Source organism: Megalops cyprinoides, chromosome 3 (genome assembly GCF_013368585.1).
Source record: "Megalops cyprinoides isolate fMegCyp1 chromosome 3, fMegCyp1.pri, whole genome shotgun sequence".
Taxonomy (NCBI): Eukaryota; Metazoa; Chordata; class Actinopteri; order Elopiformes; family Megalopidae; genus Megalops; species Megalops cyprinoides.
Window position 1 is genome coordinate 26733951 of NC_050585.1, and position 21149 is coordinate 26755099.

At 40.6% G+C, this 21149-nt stretch overlaps 1 protein-coding gene across 3 annotated transcripts; it reads left to right on the forward strand.

Moving 5' to 3' along the window:
* The first annotated feature begins 415 nt into the window (after nucleotides 1-415).
* rnf128a (ring finger protein 128a) lies at nucleotides 416-20460 on the forward strand. Of its 3 annotated transcripts, none has more exons than XM_036525628.1 (7): nucleotides 416-1111; nucleotides 11505-11752; nucleotides 15809-15880; nucleotides 16061-16143; nucleotides 18119-18215; nucleotides 18804-18972; nucleotides 19895-20454. In XM_036525628.1, the coding sequence occupies exons 1-7, from the start codon at nucleotides 694-696 to the stop codon at nucleotides 20014-20016; spliced, it is 1209 nt and encodes a 402-aa protein (XP_036381521.1). In that variant the 5' UTR covers nucleotides 416-693; the 3' UTR covers nucleotides 20017-20454. The 3 variants fall into 3 exon arrangements, with proteins under 3 accessions (XP_036381521.1, XP_036381520.1, XP_036381519.1); XM_036525627.1 differs by lacking the exon at nucleotides 416-1111 and adding an exon at nucleotides 3608-4246 and having other exon boundaries at nucleotides 19898-20460; XM_036525626.1 differs by lacking the exon at nucleotides 416-1111 and adding an exon at nucleotides 3615-4246 and having other exon boundaries at nucleotides 19895-20451.
* The last annotated feature ends 689 nt before the right edge of the window (nucleotides 20461-21149 follow it).

Consider the following 21149-nt stretch of genomic DNA (forward strand, 5'->3'; position numbering starts at 1 on the left):
TACAGGGTGACTGCCCAAACTGGTTTCTCAACAGAAAACTTTCCATTGGAGCCTCAGAAAGTGCTACACGAGCTGTTCCCTGAGGCGGCTCACTCTGATGGCTGTTCTCAGAACTGTTACCATCTGGTTTCCAGAGTATAATTCATGTCCCACTGGAATTAAATCTCCCAAATATGAATCTGCTGTGCTGTCCAAAGCTTATCATACTTACTTATCATCCAGCTTGTATGATTTTAGTGGCAGCAGTATAATGCTGAAAATTTGATATTCCCTTTGCTTTGATTGTTTTTACTTTCAACAGCTGTGTTTAATCGAAACACTTGAGGAGCAGTTCTTGTGGGAGATGTTCTAGGAAAGTGTGGTTGTTAAGATGTATGGGTTAACACATGCATGAATGAATTCCACAGTTTTGCCTCTGTTTTCTGTGAGCTGTTAGGCATTCCTGAGGTAGTAGGTTGACATGAGCAACCTTACACAGAATGTTCAGGATATGCCCACACAGGCAGATGAGCCCGCTCTAAGGAAAATGATCAAGGCCCATTAAGGATAACAGGAACCACAGCTGACGTAGGATGGGCTTGGATTACCAATGGGAGGTGTCAGTTTACCCGCAGCGGCAGTCAGAGAAACCTCCACTTGAGCTAAGCTGAGCTGCAGGCTTTGCGGACACAGAGGCTGTTTTATTTAAGGAAAATGGGCTGGAAAGGAGCGCATTGTGGCATCGGTTGCTTTGCGTGGTTCTTGCTGGCTACGGCAGCCACTCGGCATGCTGGGGCAGCTACCGTGTTTTGGACGGCTTACGTGGAAATAAGCTACAGAAACGCGAGCGACAACCAGACGGTCACAGAGGTGAGCGAGAGCGGCTTGTATGGGCTGAATTCTCCCCTCGACGAGGTGGAGGGGCGCGTGGAGCTACCTGTGACTGACCCCTTGGCCTGCGGCCGCCACACCAAGTTTAACAACACTGATGGGCCTTGGATTGCCCTGATTGAAAGGGGGAATTGCACCTTTGCTGAGAAGATCAAGGCCGCTACAGAGAGCGGAGCTACCGCAGTGGTGATTTACAACCTGGCCGGCACCGGCAATGAGAGGAGTCCCATGGTACACCACGGTAAGGATGTCGGTTTTTGCCCAGGTTTAACACTGATTTCCCAGATACCATCTGGTGAAAAGCTACTGAATTTAGCTGAAGTAGACTGGAAGTTATCCACTGCAGTGTCATGTCCTGCAGGAGGTGTGAACATCATGCGGCTTGTGTATGTAGGGGCTCTTATGCATAATGGATTGCAGATAATGTGTGAAGTTAAATCTCTGTGATACAGTGCAATACAGAAAATATAATCCTCATCACATCTTGTCTCTACTATGATTTAGAAAGTAATGGAAACAAAGAATCTTACAGTTTTTGTTTCAAAAGTCAGGAATTACTGGTAGGTAGAAACAAGTTGGTAATATCATGCACTGACATGTTGCCAACCCATGTCTTACACTTTCATATTAAAGTTTTATACTATGCATGTTTGTTGTTTTCACCAGTGTGTGCTTGAGAAAGCTTTGGGGAACAGGGGAGACTATATTTTTGGAGCTCTTTAATTACTTATTCTAAGGTTATCAGCAACTCCTGGAACAGGACCATGAAGTTCATATTAAGTTACAGTGTGTATCAAACCTGTGGATGTGGGCTTTGACACATATAGTTGCATCAGGCAAGTGGCGCTTCAGTGCTCTTCTTTAGACTATTCTGTATCTAGGTGATATCCAGGAGCATTGCAGACAAACAAAACAGTTGCTAGGTGCTTCAGGTATGCAGTTGCAAGGCTTTGTCATGTTAAATTTGCTTATTTCATTTTACATTTGAAAATGAAACCGGTATGAAAGGAAAATGTATATTGCAATCAGAATTACACAACACACTAGAAAATGGCTGTAAATAGCAGTGAATTCATTGTGCTTGTTGCTGTACATTTATTTATACCTCCACTAAAGAAATAACTGAATTGTATTCCCATCAGTGCACTGGTCTCCATTAGTATAAATTCTGCAGTTATGCTGTATGGACAACAAATTGCTAAGAGATAAGTTTGAACCCTGTTTTAAAGTGTTAAAACCAATGGCTGTCATGATCACATTTCAAAAACAAATGACATTTCAAGAGATTTCTTCTTGCAGTAGAATTGCGTTCAAAACACAGGGAATCAAAATCAATGTGCTTTATAGCAGTATGCTAAACATGGCCTTGTGAAGTAAAGTCTAACATGCCAGGTACAAAGAATGGGTATGAGAGGAAATATTTGACTGTAAATTACTTGGTCTTTCTTCAAGAGCTCTTGCAACATTCTTACTATGAAGCTCTGGAGCGATTAAATGAAAAACACTATGGCTGTTTACAGCTGCACTCATTTTGTGATATGAAAATTTTATTTAGTCAGATATGTCAGATTTTCCTTTGGTATCTATCACCTTCTTTAATTGACTGAAAGCTATCTGTCATTCTGGCTTTTTATGGACTGACTGGATGTGGCAGGTGTGGACTTCTTATGCAGTCTGAATTAAACTGTTTACCCAACAGTGTTGGTTTCCATTACTTCTTCAATCCAAAATGAATAGTGACTTTGTGACGGTTTTTTTGTTTGTTTTTGACTTGTTCATCTGGCTTTGTGTATAAGTCTTAGTTGCCATGCACTTAAACTACATTTTTAATTATTCCAGCATCTAAATCATTCACATATTCCAAGAACAGCCTCTAATAATGTGATGATTGTTTCGGCTTCAGAGAGGTCAAATATTTAGAAAGGCAACTATCACAAAAACATTTTTAGCCGGCCACATGAATACGACATCTTGCAAGGGGACCCACAAAAATCAATAGTTAGTATCACTTCACTATCACTAATTATTAGTTTATCTGATAGGCTACATAGAGGCTGGCACGTGGTCACTGACAATTTCGGACATTTTTGTTTGGAAATAACCTTGGTCAGCTAAAGGATTTGTTTGGACCAAGAATATCGCCCAATGTCCTGTCGGCATAAAGGACAAGGACTGAATTTCGAGTATTACTTTCCCTTAGCCAATAGATGGCGGCATGGGCTAATAATGTGAGCATGTTATGATGATCCCTTTTTCAGGTTCGTATAACATGAGAGAACGTATTCTTGCAGCCATATACACCATGACTTTTTTTGCATTTGCAACGTAGAAGATCCACAAAGAAAAGCATTATGTCTTTTTCATGAATATAGTGTTGTGGAAACCAGCATGCCTTGAACATAGTAAGATCTAGCTGTCTAGACAACGAGTTATTAAACAATGTGTAATTTGTCTGAATTGAACTGGCATGGTTTTATTATTGATACGTCGCTAAAAAATGGACGTGCTCAAGATTAATCACTCATTTAACAGTGACAGATATACTCTGTGGTACTGTCTCGCAATGAAATGATGAAGTTGTACACCTTCGCAACTGTAAAATTAGGGAAGGGGGTAATCAAATGTAGAATTCTCTTCTGCTTCCGTAATATGCGTTACTTCGTGTTAGCTTGGTACTTTAAAGCACATCTTTTTCTGGTTGAGAGAAAAGGTTAACGGTCACTTTAAGGAGCAGATGGGTGTGTTCAAATACAGTTTGACCTCATTAGAAGGGGAGGCAGCTTGATCCAACTAGCTCGCATAGTTCACCTGTCAGCGGCGTCTAAACAAGGGAATCCGGGCACTGAACACTTTTTTCCTACTTTATCCTTTGTTTTGTTTGAAAAAGACAAAGGATATTTGCATGGTAACTTTGTTCTGGTCGACGGTTTACAATTTGGTGTAAACAAGAATATGGGCCCCCAAACGAAACCTTGTGTGTTTTCGTCGTTGTTTGTGGCTTATATCCTTCAGGTTTCGAGTTTACACTTTGCGCAGGCGACTTACATATGTACTGCTTATATGAATGTCTCGTTTGTCGACCCGCAAAGCAACGAAACATTCTGGCGACAGGAGGAAAGTGGACTTTATGGGCAAGACTCTCCGAAAGAGTCAGTAGTAGGGGATGTGGTTTTGCCGGAGCCGATCCACGGCTGTGAACTGGATACTTTCTACGATGTACCAGTCAATTCAAAGGGATGGATTGCTCTGATTCAACGCGGACATGGATGTACTTTTTCAGAAAAGATCAATGTTGCTGCCAGCAAAGGAGCAATCGCTGCTGTAATCTTTAACGAACCGGGCACGGATAACCGGGTTATCCAGATGTCTCACCCAGGTATGTAAAATGTACAGCTACATCTGACTCAAATAATTGCATAAACTTTCTTTCAGTGTCAAAGTTGTTGCCCCGCTAAATACATTTAACAACTAATAAGAACAGTGTCATTTGATTTCATTTTGGACACGAGTGGTTGAATTATCTCTTTAATCTATTAAAGTGAGTTGCATTTGGAAAATTACTTAAGTGACCCATTTCGACGGCAACCTAGAAAGGTTCATGAAAGTCAAATCGTGCGCACCAAATCATGGTAGCATTCATTTTAAGGCTTACATTAATTGCGAAACCGTGTGGCTACATAACTTTGACTATGCCGCTTAGCAAGTACCAACGTGAGTGGTTCCTCTTCATAACGTGATTCATCTATCTTTGGTCTTATGACGGTCCGGGTGGGGTGTCTTTACAGCTTTTTATGGATCTTCGTGTTTGAGTGTTTACAGCTTTTTTCTCGTAAACACTAAGTAAAGGATTAGGTGGATGGTGTCTGCATTAAAGGTAAATTCTGAAGGTGATACATTGTTTACTCAAGGTACCTTTGAATCTTCTGCCTATATTGCACTGTCAGACCAAACCCCCTGTCATAAAATATGACTCTTGCTTGTTAGTACTATCTCAATAATGTATGGAACTGAAGACATTAGATTACAGCAAGTATTTGAGTATTGTCTATCGAGGAGTTCTCTTTTAGAATTGTAAGTTGGTGCAGTTCTTCCAAGGAAATCCATTTTAAGGTAGTTAAATTTTAAGGTTCCTTTTAAAAGCTGCTGATGACCTCTTGTCTCATTAGCGTATCAGACTAGTGTTAACTGTGATCCTTGGTGATGGCTTAAACCTCCTGAAGTGAACCATTCTTCTGTCTGGTCAGTTTATTTGCTTTTTGAGTGTGAGAAGTGCCCTGGGGAGATGTTTGTCAGATCATTTTCATTCAGAATGGCTGCACAGTTCAGGAGTAAGTGTAATTTGTGTGTTGCGTGATGTTGAGTCAAATTCTACTTGCCAAACCTTACTAGCCCAATGCAGTGTTGTCTTGCATGCTAGAGTCCAAAGCATCATAATCCAATTACTCTGGTAGATTGTTCCAATGGAGGCAGCAAATCCCCCTTAAGTAAACAATGTTTACAGGAAGTGGAAATCTGTTTCTTTTTAATGAACCGATGTCAGGGGCAAAGTTTGCAGTGTTTTTGTGAGCTTTTTCTGTGTGTTCTGTTTGAGTTTATTTAAATTGAAGTTGTGGATGATGCCGACTGAGATCTAACGGCAAATGTTAAATTGATGTGGCAGTAGAACACTGAATAAGAACCACACATCAGTGGACAATTCAGTTATGTCTAACTGCAGCATGTACAACACTACCAAGGTCATTAAAAGTTCAGGACTGAATTCAGGATTCAGGATTGAACTTAACTCTTAACTTAACCCCCAGTTACTTACACACACACACACACACACACACACACACACACACACACACACACACGCAGAACATGTATGTCTACTATGACACTCACAAATAAATGGATTCATTCATTCCCTGCCAGCCATTCCTCATCTTGTCTACAATTTACAAATGCCAAATGCTCCTACTGTCCCATGTGTGGGATAAAGTGAAGTCTGCAGACACCTGTACTGTAAGGCTCCAGATATCCCTCATCCCAGTTATTGTGGAGAAATATTCCTATATATACTTGTTCACACTTCTTTCAGAAATGACTCCTTACAGAATGTGGGTGCCTTTTAACAAATTTTTATATTCCCGTCCCTTATCTCTCTGGATGGGATCCATATTGTTGTATGGTTTGCTGAAAAAAGTTAAAAGAGAGCGTGTATGAACAGTGTCACAACGAAGTCTAGTGCCAGCAGTGTTACCGCTCTAGAGCACAGAGGACAAAGTAGATATGTTAAACTAAGATTTGCATCAGGTTTAAAATGCCTCCCATTTCCCACTGGACCAAAATGGCAACCAAGTGTTGTCCATGTATAAAACCTGCTATTGTTGAAGTCCTGAAGTCCTTGGCGGATTCTACGTTGAAATGATTGTGTGATTGAGTGTTTTGGTTTGGCTGCTGAAGGGATGAACTGGAAATCTGTGAATATGACCACATCACCAAAATCAGTCTGGCAAAGTGGCAGACTTGAGATGTGAAATTTAATCCTGTAGAAAATATGCAGGCAGTTTTTGAAGGGGAAATGGAAGAGCCAACAAGCCTGTGTTGTGCACGATCTTGTTTTATTTAATTTCATAACCAAATTTATTTGTTCGACACGCTCCAGTGTGACCCAATGTAACCTGTACCACATTCCCATCTTCACATTCTTCTGCCCTAGCAATTTGTTGATAAAAATTGACAAATTATGTTTTATAATGACACAACTAAGACAATCCACTGTCCACCCCCCCACCCACCCCACGAGCACTCACACAATGTCATTTGACAGTGTGAAACACAGCCATGCAGATTGTTGAATCATATTTGAAATGTGGTCACAAGGTCTCTGACTGCTGACTTCAGCCTGGTAACACTGACATGGCGGGTATGAGGGGACTCGCTTCTCAGCCAGGCAGAAAAAGAAAAACACTCAACCCTCCAGTATGCGGCTCTGCTTTTCACTGTTCCTGTTCTGCAGGGTTTTGTGTGCGTGTGTGTGTGTGTTTTTTTGTGCAAGCTAGCTTTGTCAGCTTGGGAGGCAGTCTCAGCAAAGTCACAAGCAGGTTGGACAGGTTTCTGTAGATGTGCAGTATCGGATCAGCCGGTCTTTCAGTAGCTCACTGTCTCACGTGGATGTTTATTCATTACCCTGTCATTAAAAAGGGTATGATTCAGTCACCTCATTGTAGCTGTTGTACACATTCAATTTTTTTTTCACAATGTTGTACATTTAAACTGGACTTGTGCTTCTTTGAAGCTGACCTAAACTGTATAAATCTGCAGTGTTCCTGCTTATTAACTCTCCAACTTACTGGGTTCTTTCTTTTGTGTCGTGCAGCGCCTTGAGCTGTCACCACCACAACATTTTGTCATGCTATTATTGTGAAACCAGCCATTTGACAACACCAAGAACTGAAATGCAAGGGTTTCATTGTCATAAAAATGTGTTCAAATCATTCTCTTTGGAACTTTTTTTGGACTTTTGTTAGAGTTTAAACTTCCTATTTCTTACAAGGACAAGGACACACATTTTCAAGTGTGGTTGTCAACTGCAAGTTTCGGTTTTCATAGGAAAATGCCTAAACAAAGTAGTGACTTAACAGGTCAGCATTGCTGTCCACTCATGAAGGGTGCCTGGTGTTACACTCGTTGCAGAAGTGGATTCATGGAGCTTTGGTCTGATTGTTTTTTCTTCACACATTTCCTAGTAATTTGCCGTAAAACGAATGAGCACATAATGGCAGAAGGGAACCTTTGAATATAATCCATACCATACTTACAAAATGACCTTCATTTCAAATTATTTGGGTACTTTAGGATCACATATGTTTAAAGTCCCAGTCTGTGTGAACAAGGGAAAGGTAGGTATTCCTGGGTATTCCTTTTGAGTTGTGGCTCAACTGTTTGTTATTTTTCACAAAACATAATGTACCCTTATGCAAACTGGCCTGTCACACTGCCATATGATTGCTTGTGTCAGGGGACAGTGAAATGGAGAGGGAGAATAACTCATCAAACTTTCTGGTAGTAAGAAAGCCCTTTTTATGTGAATTTAGGCAGTTAGCCCCTGGGAAATGTAGGGTTGCTAAATGCCCCAAGATAACCCGTTCTTGGTATTGGTACGTAACTGCCTGATGAATAGCTTGTCATACAAGAGCAAGTAACGTGAAAGGTCAGGTTTGAGTCATAAAAAGCACATTTGCAGTTTTCATATGCAACAGACCAAGTAAACAGTTGAGCAAAACAATCGGACAGTGGCCATTAACCCCCCCACCGCCATAAATGCAATGTCACCGCGCTAGAACTTTATTTACTTAGCATACTTGGATAATACTTGTTTATGTTATTTTCACCAAACAACTCAAAGATATAGTAAAACAAGTAATTTAGGGGGTGTTCCTTTGGATAAAGTGACTTGTCAATGTTGTTCAATCTTCCGTTTAGTTCATTCTTGTTCTGGATCATCAGTAAATGCCTATGATATACCCGTTCTGGATCAGGGGGTAAAAGGCCTATGACATTCCTGCTCTGGATCAACATTGAAGAATGTCAGTGAATCTCCTGTTCTTGTTCTGAGAATGCAGGCTACCTTGTCAGTAAGCCAGTTACAGTTTTACTTTAAGAGTAAAATGAAAGTGCCAGTCATTTTACAAAGAACTATTTTGTTCCCTGTTGACAATAGCATTATTGTTGAACGTATTCCTGGTGGGGTAAATCCATCTGGGATAAGATGACAACTAGCAGTATGGCAAAGTTTTCATTAGTTATAGTTAGAACTCACAGTATTGAACCTCAGGATGTTTGCTACCCCTACGAATGTAACAGTAAATAATAAATAAATAAAACTTAGTCATACTGTTTATGTTAACAAAGTCTAAAGCACATTACACAGCAGGTCATGCCAGTAGGGTTGCCACCTGTACCGGTTTTCCCGGGATTGTCCTCTTTTTTTAGGGACTTTTCCTGGAAAATTAATATTCTTTCCCGGGATACGAATTGTCCTGATTTTTTTTTTTTTTTTTTGTGAAAATGTATGTCTAATTTAGAATTTAATAGTTTCAAGTTATGTTTAGTTATAGTATATATATATAGTTATGTTTATACATCCAATCCTGTGTCAGTAAACGGGTAAAACACAGCGACGATTGGCCATGTCTATACTTTTATTTGATTGGTAGCAGAAATACAAAAGCTTACCTTGCTTTCTAGCAACTGTCCGGGCTGTTGGTCTGCCGCGCACATGCACATCCACGACCCCACCGTGAGTTCAGTTGTGAGCTAGAGGTAACGTTAGGGTTTTTTTTTTTTGTTAACTTTTTAAAACTTTTTTATAAACTTTGTAAAATGGGACGAGCCACCAGTGTCAAAGAAAAAACGATTTACAACATACAACTCGAAAAGAAAGAGAACTTTTCTGAATGGGTAAGGCCCACCCAAGGAGACCCATTCTCCGCCGCCTATGTTTTGTGTCCAGCCAAAATTTCAGCTAAATTTGAAGGAAAAACAGCACTGGAAAATCATGCAATAACAAAGAATTATCAGAGTTTTGTATTAAGCAAACACAAAAAAATCTAGTCATGACACAAATGATGACAAAAAATTTATGACAAAAAAGGTTCACCAGGGGAAGACAGGATAGCAGTAGCGGAGCTTAGCAGTGTATACCACAGAGTGCTTCACGTCCACAGCTACCTATCTACGGATTGTGGCAATAAAGTAAGTGCGAAAAAGAGGTGAGAAATGTCAGTGTTAAGTTGTCCAAATTCGTTAAGTTAAATAGTTGTTTATAATCTATTATAATATATCTAATCATGTTTTCATTGCTAAAGGGAGTATATCTTTGGACATATCATTAGATTTTATTGTAGTGCATAATTAGACAGTATATGTTCACACGTTACAAAAATCTGTATTTAATGTAGAAAGGGACAGCAGCAGACAAAGGAGTCCAGAGTGAGTGCAACTGCGTCAGGGAGTGCGTCTGCGTCAGAACAAATATAGGTAAGAGAGGCAATAGGGAGTCCTACAACTGTTAACATATTATATTTGCAAATATGGTTTAATCCCCCACCCCACCCAAAAAGAAAAAAAAAATTTGGTGCGAGTGTCCCGGTTTTTCACAAATAAAAGGTGGCAACCCTACTCGCCAGTGTATTACTACTGTTGCTTACTTAAGCCTTAGAGAGCTGCTTTAGGGTGCTTCACGAATGTGTGCGTAACACCGAATTTGACTTGTGATTTAAGGTCCAGAAGTACAAAAAATGTGTGTAAGTGTGCGTATGTCATTATGTGGTCATTGAAGCAGTTTGAAGGTTTAGCCCTTCACACAGCGAAGTTCCAAGCCTAATTCTGTCTCCACATTCTTATTCAAAGTGAGAAAACTTGACATGATAAAGAGGCCATCTTATCAGTGGATGTGTTCCTGTGCAGCCGTTCACAAGAGTGCCTGTGCTTTTGTTTGCATCAGTTCAGGGATACCACCAAAGCTGTTCTGTCAGTGCTGTTGTATAACAAAGGCTGTGGTGACTTGTGCAAAAGCTGGCTTGGTCAAAACTCCTCTGAGCAAATCTACTCCGATGCTACATTGGGTGGAGAGACATGTTCTAATAAAGCTACAAGTTGCCCAGCATCTTTTGATTACTTGTTAAGCTTTTTTTCAAACAACACTTTTTGGTATCTGTCCTTTTTACTGTATAGTATGTTTTTGCAATTGGTTTAAATCACTCTGTTACACTGTATAGTTCAAATGAGTAGTTTACTTGGACTAGGTGCCTGCAGTTATGAAGAAATCCATTCTTTAATAGTAATTACACACAATGGCTGTCTTAAAAGCACATGACATAGGCCATATCAGTTGCACACATTTTACTTCCTTATAGATCTTGCTATGATGCTGGCGCATATAAGTTTTATGCCCGTAGGTAATGGTGTACTCTTAAACTGGATGTTTCTACATGCTTCTTTGTAACACCACCATTTAAAAAGAATGGTAAAAATGCTACTATAGAGGTTCAAAAGGGTCATAAAGGAGTACTGCTGTGACTTGTGCATTATCCTCGGTGATATCTGCTCTCTCAGCTCTTAACTATTACAAAAATCTATGAAGGATATTTGCTGGTGGTGTCTTGCTTCTCTAACATGTTCTGGCTAGCATGCCTAGCAGTAACTTCTGTTAGTTAACTCAATGCGGATTTCAAAACACAGATTGCGAGAGCATGCCTGTATCATAGTTACATACAGTATATGATACATATATGAGGTACATAATAGGGCCGTATTGTATGAAATGCAAAGAATTATAAAATGAACCTCCCGGTTCAGTTGCATGTGTTAGAAGTCTTATGTTTAGAATCACTGAGTCATTGTTTAGACCATTATCTTTCACATGTTTGTCTTGAAAACCACCCTTGAAAATGTGTCCTTGTTCTTGTAAGAAATGGGAAGTTTAAACTCTAACAAAAGTCCAAAAAAAAGTCCCAATGTGAATGTTTTGAATGCATCTTCATGTTGACGAAACCCTTTGTGTTGGTGTGGTTGGTTGGTTTGCTGGGCGCAGTAACGAAGTAACAAAGGGTGAAATGTTGAGTTCTGTGTCATCACCCTCACAGGAACCGGGGGCACCGTGGCCATCATGATCGGATACATCCGGGGCATGGAGATCGTCAGCCTGATCAAGAAGGGAATTGCTGTCACCATGAGCATCGAGGTGGGAAAGCAGCACGGGCCCTGGATGAGTCACTACTCTGTGTTCTTCGTCTCCATCTCCTTCTTTGTGGTGACGGCTGCCACCGTGGGCTACTTCATCTTCTACTCGGCCCGCCGACTCAACAGCGTCCGCATGCAGAACAGGAAGCAGGTGAGCCATCCGATGCCATCGATGGTAGGCCACATTAGCTAAAGGGAAGGATTTTTCTGTCTAGTGAATGCTATCTATAACTAACATTGTCCTCTAGTTTGCTGGTAATCCTGTGACAGCATTTTGCTATGGTTCAGAGAGTTTACCAGTTCCTACTGCAACGTCTGCCTACAGAGGTGAACAATTCCGAAGGAAAAATGATGAAACAAAGAAAGGTTGGTGTTTGCCACCTGATAGTGAGACTTATTTACTCTGAGCTTTTAGTGATGGTGGATTCACAATGTAATGACAGTACAAGGAAAGTATGCTGGAATTCTTTGCTTCTGGAATTTGTTCTTGGCTGATAATGCCGATCTCACTGTCACAGGTATGTCACTTGATTGCTTGCACCACAGGACTATCTTGTTTGACAAGAAGCATCTCAGAGTTGAGTAACAACTCAATTCTACAGTTGAGACAAACTGCCATGTAACACAATCGCCACAATCTGTGGAGCTATGGGGATGGGGAAAGTCCACAGTAAACAAAAACTTAAATGGACACTTCCTTTCCACAATTAAACACGATGGCCCCTGTTAAGAGCTGTTTTTTTTTTTTTTAACTTACAGTAAGTTGTTGGTCCAAGAAGAGACATTCTTACACTTTTGAGGTCTTAAGTAGTCTAACTTCATTTCAACAGGAGGTGTCCTGTACCAGGTGAAGATAAACTTAGCACCATCCTTCTATAGCTGCATTTTTTTTTCTTTTTGCTCAGGTTAAGGGACAGAGCAAATTCCACTGTACCAGCACACCTCATTCCACCGTGCAGTTTTGCTGAGTTGCTTTCAGGCTATTAAAGGAACACAGTGAAAAACACTGTCTTAAAGTAATGGTTAAAATGTTGGCTGTCTTGTTCACTTCTGTAAGCATTCAGTTTAAAACATTTCAGCAGAGAACCAAAAATGTTTCAGAGCTTTATATTTTCTGACCCAAGTTGCCTAACTTAAAAAAAACACTTCTATTCTTACAGGTTATGCTTTAGTTGAACAACCAGCTTGCAAAGCTGTCAGAATGTAGTCAGGCTGCATGTGCACTAAGAGAAGCTAGTATAAGATGTGCAATGAAGCCTTACTTTTTTAGACCCCTGTGTCATAATCCATCTGTATTCACAAGACCCCTACCACTATAATCCACAATCACACACTCTAATGAGCATGGGCTTGTCTGTGTGTGTGTGTATGTGTGTGTGTGTGTGTATATGTGTGTTTTGGGTACCCTGAAGCCCAAAAACGTTTGGGTCCTTCGTTGTAACACACCAAAGTTTCCGGTGTTGGCACTGCTCTCACGCATCAGACGACCTCTGAAACCTGAGCTGCAAGGCAAGGAGCTTTGCTCATTAAGTATTTAGGGTTGGCTGGGCATCCCAATTTCATGTAGGCATCACTGAGATGGGGCAAAATCTGCCTTGTTCCTTGTCCATGTTCACCAGCAGTGGATGTGGGCTGCCACTGGGTTTGTGTTGGCATTTTAGACACATGCTTAACAGCGGTTTATTTTAAAAGAATGGGTTGTGTTTGGTTGTCTTCCTTGTTCTTAGCATCAGTGGGGCACATACAAAAAAAAAAATTATTGTTGTTTAGCAATGCATGTAAGTATGTGTCCAGGGCCGGAGGTTTTCCCAATGGCAACTTCGACCAACAGGCCACCCTCTTTGTAACTTTTGTGTGTTATCGAAATGATGCACATTGGTCATTTGGATGAATTCTGGATATATGAGATGAATGTGATACTAAATAAAAAAATGTTGTTGCTTTGAGTTCACAAGACTAGCATTTTTGCTGCAGCAGAGAAGAGATCCATGGCTGGTCATCATAAAATTATTGCTTCCTTTGATTACATGATACCTCAGCATTGATGGCAGGGAATTTACGCGCGTTATATAGTTTATCTGCTTCGCCATCGATACAGTCAGTTTCTTTGGATAGATTACATAGACCCATGTCACGTGGGTCTCCCATCTCTGTGTGGAAAGAACTGGGATATATCTTTATAAATCGCTCAGTGATGGTAAATAATGATTTAAACTGCTCAGCTCATTTGATTGAAATGTATACTTGTTTACATATGCTTAAAACTTTGATGTTTGGTATTCTCTGTTAGTATGAGGCAGTTTGTATCAACCCCTAACTTTTTAGTAATGAGGACTGTTTTCAGATGCCACCAGTTGCTACCACTCTGTGCTCCCTGGGAGGTAGAAAGCACCTGTCACTGAGGCAGAAAGCCTTGGTCTGAACCTTAGACACTCTGACTCTGCATCCAGTAGTCGCTGCTCTGTGTGATTGGACCTTTGGCTCTGTTATGCAAGCTGGACAGCCATCACATGGACAGACCACGGTGTGAAGGTTTGTTGGTGCGCGAAGTTATAACGCATCTGCACCAATGCACTGCTGCACGGGCAGATCTGAGCACATGGATACACTCCAGGAGAAACATATCAGGAGAGCGCTAAACACTCTCTCTGCTTTGAGTTTTTAACACAGCAGTGCCACTCCTGATGAGATTTCTTGAGCGCATTTCCAGTACCGCTCCGCTAGCCCCCCACTCCAGCTTCGTCCATCCTGCTGGAGCCCCCTTGGAAGGACAGGCCGGGCTGATGGACGTGAAAATTCCCCCATTATGCAGGAACTCGAAGGCTGGTGCAGGACTTCGCCCACTGAGCCGGCTGCACTAGGACAGGCGGGCCTTTGTTCAGGCCATAATAGTATGCAAAGTCATCTCTCTATGCAGAATGACAACAGCCCTCTTCCTCTAATCTGCCTGTCTGGTAAGCATTGAGGCAAAAGTAAGATACAACGGAGTGAGCCTGGAATGAGAAATCTAGTCCCGTGTATCACAGTTTATTTCTCAATTGCTGTGGTTTAGTTATTTATTAAGCATGTTATGGGAGCTGTTAAATGTTGGCAACCATTCCATCTTCTTCCCCTCACACAAAAACATGATTAGTCTATTCCTTTGTTTCAGTGGCTCCAGTGGTATACTCAAGTGAGTGTTTGTGCCTCCCAGAGGTTTTTCATTACTACCAGTCAACTACTCGGCTCCCTTCCTCTGAGGCTTTGTATTACTGCAATTGATGAACTTGCATATTGTGTTTGTTTGGCCAAACCTCTGTACATCTATTGTATCTTTTTTCATTTAGTCACAACTTTATGACATAATTCTTCATAATTCATTCATGAAAAAGCAACATACATGTAGGATTACAGCCACTAGAGCAGTCCATGTTATGTAGAAGCTGATGTAATGTTTCCAGTAAGCCTCTTCTCCCAGGAGCAGTTAAATAACGCAAACATGGTAGTGCTTCATTAATGAAGTTGCACTCAAGTGGTTGAGTTCTTGAGGGGAATACAGGTCTCTACTGTGACATCATCACTTTGGTTTGTTTTCCTTTTCCTGGAACAAAATTTTGTGTTTGAATTAGGTCGGTTGTTCATGAAGCCATGTTCAGAATCTGTCTGTGTACTGACTACAGACTCACCTTATTTCTGTATTAATGAAGAAAGGGCTCCATGTTAATTGTTTTGTAGGTAGTTTGTTTGTGCCAAACTTTTCCACTGAATTCGGTGGCTGCCTGTAATAGCCTCGCACTTATTTATGCACTGGACAAGGCGTGCAAACGCTTTGGTGCAGTTGGGCCACAATGGTGCTTTTGTTGTCTGAATACGTAATTATGCCTTTCTCTCTATGATTTCACCTCACAATGTTCCCCATTACAGTGAGTGAAAACAATTGAGCAGCAGCATTGTGGAGTAGTCTTTAGAGTACTGAGGTCAGGCACCAGGGTATGATGCTTGAATCCCAGCTTGGTGCTGTTGTATTTACTTGTGCAAACTAGTCTGCTTCCAAATCTTGAGCAAAAACCAGCTGCAGAGACGGGTCACTGAACATTTAAGGTGTGAACGTTGTGCAAGAGGAAGGAAGTTAATAATGGAACATAACACACAACACCTTCAGCTGCACCACAAGGCTGAAGTTTCCCAACCTCATCCTTAAAATGTTGCTGTGCTCCCCTTTTTGCAGAAACAACTCAAAGCGGAGGCCAAGAAAGCCATTGGCCAGCTGCTGGTTCGGACCTTGAAACAAGACGACCGGGTACGTTGCTTACTTGCAGTACTCCAACTAAATTCCTACAATTTGTATCCTTAGATCATGTGTCATTGTTACTCTTAAACCAAACACAATTCTCATGCTGACACATTGTTGAGAGCAAAGAGCCAAGTTTCCATTTACAACAAATCTCACCGTTGCATTCTGTTAACCATGGTTCCCCAGGAGACGGGACCAGATGCTGACACCTGCGCTGTCTGCATTGATGTCTACAAGCCTGGTGATGTGGTCGTCACACTGACTTGCAAGTATGCATCAAACTTCTAAAACAATGTGACTTTTTTTGTAGGCTTTGCATATCTACATTGCAGTACTTGGTAATGTTCTCAATGCAATCAGCAAGTGGACGTGATGAATTTCAGTGTATCTCTTTGGTATGTACTGGTCTGGAGGGAGGCTATTTGCATAAGGTGTTTTGTATAGATTTTGTCTGATAAGACAAAAAACATAACAGCTCACTCAATAATGGCCTTGATGTATTTATGCATTTTGGCATCATCTTTATCAGAATGCATTAATGATGTAAAAACTATAATGCACATATATAACATAGTTGTTCTATCATTGAGCACAAGTATCTTTTATTTTGATTGTAATGTTGTGGCACATGCCACACAAAGTTGATTACAATGAGGTGTCCAATACTATTGACTGCATAGTCATAGGTAGCCTGGCCAGGTGAAACGTATTCATAAAGATATTAAAACAAGACAACAGTATGGACACAGCCAAGTAATATATCTATTTTATCAGAATTTAAGTAGTAGTAGAACTCACCTTTCATGTCTGTCTCACTCTTTCACACTTTCTTCAGAATAAGCCCTTGTCACATCAAGAAACTCTACTTCATAGCTACGCGTTTGACTGTATTGAGTGTTTTAGGTTATACAGTATATACATGCACTCGCAGCTCTTTTCAGCAGCTCATCTCTACGTTTCCCATATCATGAGACTGTTATGTCTCGATTTTTTAAAAATTCCAAACGAAGAGCTGAATTGTTTTCTTTTGTTAAAATGACGCAACAGTGATAAATCATGTTCACATTGGCTTTTCTTACGTGTTTATTTGATAAAGAAGGTACCAGGGGTGGCTCAGTCAGGAAGACATTTCCCTTGAATGTAGGTTGAGCTCTAAAGCCATTGATTGAAAATGGACAGAGTTTATCATTGTCCCTTACTTGTGTATGTTTTATTACCTATACTGTCACCCACTTAAACTCATCCTCACTTCAGTGTAAATAAAAGATGCATACATTTCCTGTTTAATTACTATAGTGTGAATCCTGGAGTCTGATAACTGCTCACTCAATTATAATGTTTAATTTCACACCTCAGGAACACACACTGAGAGGAAAATGAGCTGGATAGGAAATTATTTGACTATACATTATGATGAATTTGCATGCATTAATGTTCAGAATCATACATCGTCCCTGTCAAATAATTAATTAGTATAGTAGTATAAAGGAATAGAAACATGGGATGCTTTCAGACATATTATGTTTATCATCCATGGTAATTTCATGTACTTGTGTCCTGATGCTTGGGAGGAGGCTACTGTTCATGAGAAATGCATACAAGGCCTTTTTATGCGCGCTTGCTCAACAGTACTGAATGTTGTCTTCAGTCTGACACCTATCATGGTGACCCATAATCTGCAAAGAACACACTTTTCCTCCTCCATGCACCTAAGGGCTAAACTAAAGATACAAAAACAACAACAGAATTTTAAAATGAGATTAGAATTACCCAGATTACAGGTGAAATCAGATCTTGCACTCTTTGGAAAAGTAACTCTTATCTGGTGTCAAGGGGACAGACTGTTACCACTGATTGTAACAGGTACCCAGTGTCCCCAGTGTTGATTAGAGCGTCCTACCCAGCAAGGACGAACCTGTTTCAGTGCGACTGCTGGCTGAAATGGGATAAGCCTGCACACTTGATAGAGATAGGGGTTGAGGGCTCTCTCCTTTCATCGCATAAGCCTTGCCTCAGCCCTGGTGGCAGAAATTGGTCGTCTTTTGTGTGCTAAAAGTTCACTATATACTTTCCACATTTTATTGTATGACTCTCCAAAACATCATTGCAGGCATTGTACTTCAGAGAGCTCTATAGTAAATCATTGAAAAATAGCTGTTGATAAGGAATGGCAGCCCTTGTGGCTATGTCAACTTTTTGCCCTTGGGTGTTCCATCCACTCAGTATTTCTACCTTCTCTTCCAGCCATTTCTTCCACAAAACATGCATTGAGCCTTGGCTACTGGAGCACAGAACTTGCCCTATGTGTAAATGTGACATCCTGAAAGCCCTGGGGATTGAGGTAGGTATACTGTGGAGTCCCTGAAACCAGTCTCAGCATGAAGTTAGATGTTTCAATATCATTTTAAAGACGTCTTGACTCAACAATGACTGCGACTGTGTATAATAGTTTTGGGTGCAAAATGCCAATGGTGATTTCTTAGAGATCTTTCTTCATGAGACTGCATGGTGCTGGAAAACTATACTGACTTTGGTACTTAAAAGCAGTCGTGTACTTATCTGGAAGGAGGGAACAGGACACTGGATTTTCATTACTTTAAGAGTAATAGAACTGGTCCTTATTTCTTAAATGGCTGGAATTGTGTTATTGTACCAATGGCTCCAAAGCAATATTGCCATGCATGCCTTCCTGTGGACATTGTTGGGGTATGTTTTTTCCTTAGGTGAGGTCAGTTAAATAAAAAGTGAACACACCACACGCTACAGTAAATGGATTCGCACAAAGGCGTTCCAGAAACCCTGCAGTGTTGTTGTTTTGCCTTTTCTCCTGTGCACGTTGAGTCGTCACCGTGACACAGTGCAGTCTCCAGGCCCTCATCAGCATATGTGAGTGAGGTAATTTTCCTCCCCTGTGTGTCCCCCTCCGCAGCAGCCGGACGTGGAGGAGGCCAGTCACCAGGTCCCCTTGCCTCCAGACTTCAGGTCCTTCCCCAGCATCCCAGAGGACACGCGCAGCGAGACCGCCTCTTCAGGCTACGCCTCCGTACAGGGCACAGAGGAGCACACCGTCCCTGCTGAGGAAACAGCAGTGTATGAGAGTAAGCATCATTCAGTTCTCCTTTATGTCAACAAAAAAACCTGAGTTTCAAGGGCTTTTCTTATCATGAGTTCCATATTTCATTATGTGTTAACAAGTTTTTTTCCTGGCTGTCATGTTGCTACCAAAACATACTGCATATATATTTAATCAAATAAATATAGCCCTTTGTTCAGCCTTTTGTCCTTTAGCCTGGGTTTCAGAAATAATATGTAGTTGCCAAGGGCTTTTACAGTATGTAAGGTTCACCAGTGACTTGCTACTTTAACTCTTGACTAAATATTCAAGCAAGTGCTGGGTTTCCTGTCGTATTATCCAATCTCACTTCCTGAAAAGAACTGCTATTTCTTCATTCACAACACCAAGCTGCCTCATTGCACTCCTGTGGAGTGACTATAGATCCCACCTAGTCCTTACATCTATACACAGTTTCTCCAGTTGGATGGTTTCACATGACCTTGTTAATATGTGCTAGTGCCTATAGCTATGTCCCCTTGCCCCCTGGGAAAGTGCAGTCCGGATCTTAACACTTGTGTTTGAAATCTAGAAGTCTGGTTTGCACATGTGCTCCTGCAATCTGTCTTTTACTCCATTAGCATTGCTACTGCTCTGATAAATAGCTGATGTGTTTGTCCTTCTCTGTCATCTAAATGCTTGAATGAAAATATAACCAGACCACCATGGTTAATAATGTGTTGTCCCTTGGCCTGGGAAGTCCTTAATTGGTTGTATGTATAAGAGGGTACAGGAAATTTCTTCAGACTGTAACTCCTAATGTGGGCGCCTCCTTCTCCTCTTGTGCTATTCTACATGTTTTGTACTCTGAGGTCAAAGGCAAAAACCAGTTGGCATTGACTGAACATTTTCTAAGATGAAAATTTGAGCATGGTCCTCTGACTGGTTGGCATTATGTTTTTCTACAGCAGTGCATGAGCTGGCCAGGCAGAACCCTGATCCTGACGCAGTCCAAGTTGACATCCAGCCCCACTATGACAACCTGGCTTTCGAGGGGGATTCCCAGCGCCACGTGGATCCCAGGACGTAAATGACTCCCGTACACCATTGCGAAAGCTGGAGCATGGCTTCCCATTGGACTTGTGCCATGAGCGATTCAGTTTGGGGGAAAAATGTTTTCTGTGGTTATGAATCAAAGAACTACTTATGAGAAACAAGGTGCAGCCAGTACTGCAAGTTTGAGATTACTAATAGGAAAAAAAAATCTACCTATGCATATCCTTTATAATGTAATATCTAATAATGCACCCCTTTCCTCAGTTCACTAGCTCTGTCCATAATGAAAATGGTACTTCAGAGCTGGGTAAGCTATGCAGTACAGTTTAACGCTGGTTGGTTCAATTACATTTTAGGATGTGATTTAATCATGTTTAAGTCTTCTAATTACAGGTATGTGTATGTCCAATGATTATTTAATTAGATACAGGATTTTAAATTGTGTGCGTGTGTATATATAAGATATCAATTTTCAAAAGAAAAGAGTTTATATAGGCATCAATATCATTGTTGGAGATCTCCTGAAATTGATCAAGTCACTTGAAAGATATAAAATTCAGTTTCAAACATCTGTAATAGTTTCATACTTTAGCTAAAATACTATAATGTAGTGAATAGTGTTTTATAATGCTGTGTTCATTTCCACGCTGAATTAAGCAGTTATTTAAATACTTCAGTTGCATATTCAGTTCATCACATACTTACAAACCTAGTGAATTCAGTCTGCAGTTGATCTTTTCCAAATCATTTGGGAAACTAAAGGATATTAAATGTATGGCCCTCATACGTAAAAACATCCTTTTACAGTTAAGGGTGGTGAAAATGTCATTAAAATACACATTCCATGATCTTAACTTTTATTCACCATTCCTTTTTTTGCCTTGTGGTTGTACATAAACAATTTTGGCTCACAGTTATAGGGAGTTCAAGAAACAGTGAGTTACCCCCCCCTGCTGGATACTTTTGGCTATTATTTCTTACATAAGCCTTATTCTTATTTCACCCATTTTACAGCTTGATGTCACATGTGAAGACAGGAAAAAAACACCCTGGGTTTCCATAATGTTAATTTATGTTAGTTTGTATATAATCTGCTTTCTCTCCATATATTTTCCTTGCTGTACTTTCCTCTCATTTGTGAATGCTGAGCTGTCAATGATCTGGGTG

What these genes read in the sequence shown, in the direction of transcription:
- rnf128a (XM_036525626.1), top strand. Translation starts at nt 3,823, where the DNA reads ATGGGCCCCCAAACGAAACCTTGTGTGTTTTCGTCGTTGTTTGTGGCT. An exon ending in GCATGCAGAACAGGAAGCAG is followed by an intron (nt 11,753 to 15,808) that starts GTGAGCCATCCG and finishes CCCTTTTTGCAG; the next exon opens with AAACAACTCAAAGCGGAGGC. An exon ending in GGAAACAGCAGTGTATGAGA is followed by an intron (nt 18,973 to 19,894) that starts GTAAGCATCATT and finishes GTTTTTCTACAG; the next exon opens with CAGTGCATGAGCTGGCCAGG.